General features: G+C 48.1%; 1 protein-coding gene across 2 annotated transcripts in view; it reads left to right on the forward strand.

The window, feature by feature from the left end:
• ahrra (aryl-hydrocarbon receptor repressor a) overlaps window positions 1-7500 on the forward strand; it is a 29705-nt gene that overhangs the window by 11183 nt on the left and 11022 nt on the right. For both annotated transcript variants that reach the window (XM_081353400.1, XM_081353399.1), the window contains exon 4: window positions 7399-7490. In XM_081353400.1, the coding sequence (XP_081209526.1) occupies window positions 7399-7490 (92 nt within the window). The remainder of the gene's footprint in view (window positions 1-7398; window positions 7491-7500) is intronic.

Here is a 7500-nt window from a genome sequence, read left to right on the forward strand (position 1 = left end):
AGCTTTTGTTGATGGTTTAATAAATGAGGCTGTTGTTGTGCTGGCGTGTGTGAGATCAGTGTGTCCAGCTTCTGTCTTCAGTATAAACCTCTGATTCTCCAGCTGTGCAGGACTGAAGGGTTTGTGGCTTCGTAGGATCCGCCCTTCTGCACGCAACGCCTGGGAACCAGTCCAGGACTGGGATTTACCCGCCCGGCTCTGGGAAGCCTGGAGAACCGTCTCAAACACAGACAGCCTGCAGACACTCTCAGATCCATTCATGACATATTAGCACGTTCCTTCGAGCCTGAAATCATTCATTTTGTAGATGAGAAACACTTTCTAACATTTCAGAGATTCACCTGGACAAAAAACACTGTTTGGATTTAAATAAACAGACACTTCAGATAATTATTGGAAAATTATTGCAGTGATTTATATGTGTCTGGCATGTTCTGGCTTTTAACCCCAACTGATACAGTGAGCAGCTTTTCATTTCTTAAACATCCATGTATGAAGATGAAGCCCATGGCTTTATTCCAATGCCAAGGTTCATGGGGTTCAAATTGTGAAGAATGATTTGGGAGCCGAGGAATCATTTTCACCGGAGTTGTGACTTTAAACTCACTGAAAGTCTGTGCTGGAGAATTTAGAGAGCGGCTGCAGGGTTAATGAATTGATGATGGAAATAAATGTTGTGATGTTGCATAAGGTTGTCTAAACGGATACTCTCCGTTATCAAAACTAAAGACTGGCCAGGCAGTGTGTGAGTTTCCAGCAGACTCAATTTCACTGCGGTCCAGGCTCTATTTGGCTCTCCTGAGTTAGATTTGAACAGAACAAAATCACCTACCAGCACAGAATAACCTACGAGAAATAAATATGCTTTGATACTGGAACACGTTTAGAACACGCGTGTCTGACGTGTTCCCGCGGGCCGGATCCAGACCTGATGAAACACGCGTTTAGAACACGCTTGTCTGACGTGTTCCCACGGGCCGGATCCAGACCTGATGAAACACGCGTTTAGAACACGCTTGTCTGACGTGTTCCCACGGGCCGGATCCAGACCTGATGAAACACGCGTTTAGAACACGCGAGTCTGACGTGTTCCCACGGGCCGGATCCAGACCTGATGAAACACGCGTTTAGAACACGCGAGTCTGACGTGTTCCCACGGGCCGGATCCAGACCTGATGAAACACGCGTTTAGAACACGCTTGTCTGACGTGTTCCCACGGGCCGGATCCAGACCCGATGAAACACGTGTTTAGAACATGCGAGTTTGACGTGTTCCCGCAGGCCGGATCCAGACCCGATGAAACACGTGTTTAGAACACGCTTGTCTGACGTGTTCCCGCGGCCCGGATCCAGACCCGATGAAACACGCGTTTAGAACACGCTTGTCTGACGTGTTCCCGCAGGCCGGATCCAGACCCGATGAAACACGTGTTTAGAACACGCTTGTCTGACGTGTTCCCGCGGGCCGGATCCAGACCCGATGAAACACGCGTTTAGAACACGCTTGTCTGATGTGTTCTCACGGGCCGGATCCAGACCCGATGAAACACGTGTTTAGAACACGCTTGTCTGACTTGTTCCCGCAGGCCGGATCCAGACCCGATGAAACACGTGTTTAGAACACGCTTGTCTGACGTGTTCCCGCAGGCCGGATCCAGACCCGATGAAACACACGTTTAGAACACGCTTGTCTGATGTGTTCTCACGGGCCGGATCCAGACCCGATGAAACACGTGTTTAGAACACGCGAGTCTGACGTGTTCCCGCAGGCCGGATCCAGACCCGATGAAACACGTGTTTAGAACACGCTTGTCTGACGTGTTCCCGCGGCCCGGATCCAGACCCGATGAAACACGCGTTTAGAACACGCTTGTCTGACGTGTTCCCGCAGGCCGGATCCAGACCCGATGAAACACGTGTTTAGAACACGCTTGTCTGACGTGTTCCCGCGGGCCGGATCCAGACCCGATGAAACACGCGTTTCACGAGTTCACACTTACATATAATTTGAAGGACCCGATGAAACACACGTTTAGAACACGCGAGTCTGACGTGTTCCCGCAGGCCGGATCCAGACCCGACGAAACACGTGTTTAGAACACGCTTGTCTGACGTGTTCCCGCGGCCCGGATCCAGACCCGATGAAACACGCGTTTAGAACACGCTTGTCTGACGTGTTCCCGCAGGCCGGATCCAGACCCGATGAAACACGTGTTTAGAACACGCTTGTCTGACGTGTTCCCGCGGGCCGGATCCAGACCCGATGAAACACGCGTTTAGAACACGCTTGTCTGATGTGTTCTCACGGGCCGGATCCAGACCCGATGAAACACGTGTTTAGAACACGCTTGTCTGACGTGTTCCCGCAGGCCGGATCCAGACCCGATGAAACACGTGTTTAGAACACGCTTGTCTGACGTGTTCCCGCGGGCCGGATCCAGACCCGATGAAACACGCGTTTAGAACACGCTTGTCTGACGTGTTCCCGCAGGCCGGATCCAGACCCGATGAAACACGTGTTTAGAACACGCTTGTCTGACGTGTTCCCGCGGCCCGGATCCAGACCCGATGAAACACGCGTTTCACGAGTTCACACTTACATATAATTTGAAGGACCCGATGAAACACACGTTTAGAACACGCGAGTCTGACGTGTTCCCGCAGGCCGGATCCAGACCCGATGAAACACGTGTTTAGAACACGCTTGTCTGACGTGTTCCCGCGGCCCGGATCCAGACCCGATGAAACACGCGTTTAGAACACGCTTGTCTGACGTGTTCCCGCAGGCCGGATCCAGACCCGATGAAACACGTGTTTAGAACACGCTTGTCTGACGTGTTCCCGCGGGCCGGATCCAGACCCGATGAAACACGCGTTTAGAACACGCTTGTCTGACGTGTTCCCGCAGGCCGGATCCAGACCCGATGAAACACGCGTTTAGAACACGCTTGTCTGACGTGTTCCCGCGGGCCGGATCCAGACCCGATGAAACACGCGTTTAGAACACGCTTGTCTGATGTGTTCTCACGGGCCGGATCCAGACCCGATGAAACACGTGTTTAGAACACGCTTGTCTGACGTGTTCCCGCAGGCCGGATCCAGACCCGATGAAACACGTGTTTAGAACACGCTTGTCTGACGTGTTCCCGCAGGCCGGATCCAGACCCGATGAAACACACGTTTAGAACACGCTTGTCTGACGTGTTCCCGCGGGCCGGATCCAGACCCGATGAAACACACGTTTAGAACACGCTTGTCTGACGTGTTCCCGCGGGCCGGATCCAGACCCGATGAAACACGCTTTTCACGAGTTCACACTTACATATAATTTGAAGGACCCGATGAAACACACGTTTAGAACACGCGAGTCTGACGTGTTCCCGCAGGCCGGATCCAGACCCGATGAAACACGTGTTTAGAACACGCTTGTCTGACGTGTTCCCACGGCCCGGATCCAGACCCGATGAAACACGCGTTTAGAACACGCTTGTCTGACGTGTTCCCGCAGGCCGGATCCAGACCCGATGAAACACGTGTTTAGAACACGCTTGTCTGACGTGTTCCCGCGGGCCGGATCCAGACCCGATGAAACACGCGTTTAGAACACGCTTGTCTGATGTGTTCTCACGGGCCGGATCCAGACCCGATGAAACACGTGTTTAGAACACGCTTGTCTGACGTGTTCCCGCAGGCCGGATCCAGACCCGATGAAACACGTGTTTAGAACACGCTTGTCTGACGTGTTCCCGCAGGCCGGATCCAGACCCGATGAAACACACGTTTAGAACACGCTTGTCTGATGTGTTCTCACGGGCCGGATCCAGACCCGATGAAACACACGTTTAGAACACGCTTGTCTGACGTGTTCCCGCGGGCCGGATCCAGACCCGATGAAACGCGTTTAAAACACGCTTGTCTGACGTGTTCCCGCGGGCCGGATCCAGACCCGATGAAACACACGTTTAGAACACGCTTGTCTGACGTGTTCCCGCGGGCCGGATCCAGACCCGATGAAACACGCGTTTCACAAGTTCACACTTACATATAATTTGAAGGACCCGATGAAACACACGTTTAGAACACGCTTGTCTGACGTGTTCCCACGGGCCTGATGAAACATGCCTCTCTGCCGCTGCAAGCCGTTTATTTACTCAGGAAGCCAAAGCAAATTGATTCTGTGGCAGTGATAATTGTCTGTGGTGTTTGTGGGCGGTGGAGAACTAGAGAACTGAAGCACACGCCACCTTCAATGAGCGCTGTGAGAGAAACACATGTTATGTCCTGTGGGAGATGCCGTATTCATGTTTTTACTCTCTAAAGAGGAGATGTCGTGTAATTGGGTTTCATTAATTTTAACCATTAAAGGAATGTGCTGAGAACAGATCAACGGTGGCTGATGAGGCAGTAATTAATCCAGTGGCGGTGGCTGGAATATCCGCTAATTTGCTGGGATCAAGTGATGTCACTGATCCGTATCAGCTTGGCTAATTCATGATGGCTGTTTTGGTGTTGGGTGACTTTGACCCACTGGACTCCATCCAAAACATATCCATTTCTCTTGTTAGGACAATCTCACACATACGCTTGGGTTGTAAGTGTTTTAAAACAAACATTAATAGACAGAGTTGCAGCTGTTCTGAGGTTTGACGTCCATTATTGTGGCAGAATTTCTGATCACAATTAGCATTCGCTGATTATGATCCTCAATGAGCTGCGAGGATGGATTAAAATATCACAGACTGTCTCTCTAACTCATAAACTGAAGCTGGTGCCTTACAGATTAGAGACAAAAATAACCCTTTCCCAAAACTAGAGAGAGAGAGAGAGAGCATGACAGCTCTATAATGACATGCACAAGTGTTCAAAACATTTAGTGTACTTAGTGTATTCTCTCTCTCTCTCTCTTGGTAGTCCATCGTATCCGATGATGACATTCCACTTCATTTGCGGTGTACTCTTTTATGACTGTAGAGTCCAATCCTTGATCCACAAATTTTATTACATATTGGGCATGTGAAGTCTGAGTTTGTAGAGGCAGACATGGTTGCATGTCTCCGTAGTCTTTTTTGTTGTTTCCTTATATTCCTCTCCGATTCCAGCTGCACTATTCCTGTGTGGCAGAGCTGCTTCCAGGTGCTTCGGTTTGCTGCGAATTCCTCAAGGCATGATGGATTAATTTGACACTTTACTAGTGATGTTTTTAGTTGGTCTTTGTACCGCTTTTTCTGACCCCCTGCAGAACTGCGGCCATGGTGCAGCTGACCATAAAGTATTTGTTGTGGTAGACGATCTTGAGGCATCCTAATAACATGCCCAAGCCAGCGTAGTTGATGTTCAGTGACTGTTGCCTCCATACTCTTGCAGTTTGTTCTAGCAAGCACTTCAGAATGTGGTACATGGTCATAGCATGTGATCCCCAAGATTCGCTGCAAGCACCTTATATGGAAACGCTCCAGCAATCTTAGGTGATGGCTGTGTATGACCCAGGCTTCACATCTATAAAGAAGAGTGGTGATGCACACAGCTTTATAGATGGTAACTTTAGTGCCCAATTGAAGGTGCTTATTTTGAAAGACCTTGCGTCGAAGTTTGCCAAAGGCTGCAGAAGCTTGCCTTATCCGATTATTTATTTCGTAATCGAGATTGCAGTCCTCTGATACAATGCTGCCTAGATACTTAAAGGATGGCACTGTTGTAAGTGGTTGTTGTTCTATGGTAAAAACAGGCATGGTAGGTGGAGGGTAAAGCCTCCATTGGCATATCACTTCAGTTTTGGTGGTATTAACTGACAAGCCCAATCTGCTATAGGTCTTCACAGCAGCAGCAAGGATAATTTGCAGGTCTTCTGGGGTATGTGCCACGAACACGCAGTCGTCAGCATACTGCAACTCAAGGACCCGCATTACTGAGATCTTAGTGGTGGCCTGGAACCTTCGAATATTAAAGAGACACACCCACACACACACACATTTGTCTTTTATCTAATTAATTGAAGAAGTAACTGACAGATTATTAAAATGATCTTTAGTTGTGTGCCTGAACATGTCTCTCTGAATGTGAAACTGCTTTGTGCCGTTATTTGTGGAAATATGATTATTTACATATAAAGCTTCAGTTATGCTTGCTGTCATATTGAAAGTGTTTTATGTTCCTGGTGCCTCATACATTTTAATCCTGTGTCTGCAGGTCAGATATCGTGGAGATCTAAATATGTGCTTCTTCTAAACCATTTCTAGGATCAGAAAGTTATTTCCTAAACGTGAATTTTTACTTCATTCATTTAAACTTTTGATTTCTAAATGTGAGAATCATTCAGTGCAGTTTGTTTCCTCTCAGTTGTATTAAAATTTCTGACAGAGGCACATTTTTTGGTTCCTCAAGCAGAAGATTAGTCAATTAGAACGAATGTGAACAACAAACTGATGTGTTTGATGTCACATGACAGCAGCAGATAGAGACACACAATAGCTCATATAATGAACCGTTAGGCTCCATAACATCGAGCTTAACCTTCTGTGGCGAAGCATTCACAGCCTGCCAGCAGTCATCAATATTTAACAGCTGTTGTTCTTCTGAAAGTCTTTATAGGCTAATGTGGGTTCCTCGTTTGCACGCAAGGGCTTGGCCTCACGCCAGAGCTGTCAGACACACTGCAGACTGACAGAAGAGGATCGCGTGACAGCAGCTCTCGCTCACCCAGCGCCTCTCTCTCTCTCTCTCTCTCTCTCTGTGTGTGTGTGTGTGTGTTTCCTGTGCTGGTTGGTCAGAGAGGTTAGGGGGCGGGGCTCAGTGAGGGGGCGGGGCTCAGCGCGTGTCAGTCTGTTCACTCGAGCTGCTCCACTGAACCTTTCAGGGGCAAAGAAGAAGCCAGAGAAATAACAGAGCAAAGACAGTTTAACTCACTGAAGCGTCTGATCCCCATCGCTTTGACTTCTAACTACTGTGCGAGTTTGTAAGATAGACAGTTTTTCCTCCTTGAAAAATATTTCAGCTTGAGTGAGATGAAGATCTCAGTGTGTTAACCCTTTAGATGCACATCAGGTTGTAAATGTTTTCTCGAGCTGAACATGACATTCCGATGACTGTAATGCTGTGATACAAACACAAGTCTGTAATAACACAATTATTACAGTCATATTAGTTGGTCAAGAACATGAAGACACTTTTATGAGGAGAACATGAAATAACATCAAATAACGGAAGCGTTTAAAGCATTTCCAAACACAATGAGCTTTTCTCTTACGTTACCATTAGAATAATGCTGCTGACAAAAACAGGAACGGAACTGAAGTTCACTGTTCACACAATGGAAAAATCATGCCAGTCACTTTTAAGAAATCAAATTTAATGTAAATGAATGTATGAATAATTTTACAGTATTCTTTCCTGTTCCAGCAGCTGCTCAGGAAAACCCTCGTGAGAAACACGTGAGCGGGAAGAAGAGCAACACGACAGACACATGTGTTCCTGAGAGCCAGCTGCTGCTAGAGGTGTGTGTGA

This window comes from Scardinius erythrophthalmus (genome assembly GCF_964197995.2).
Source record: "Scardinius erythrophthalmus genome assembly, chromosome: 22".
Lineage (NCBI taxonomy): Eukaryota > Metazoa > Chordata > Actinopteri > Cypriniformes > Leuciscidae > Scardinius > Scardinius erythrophthalmus.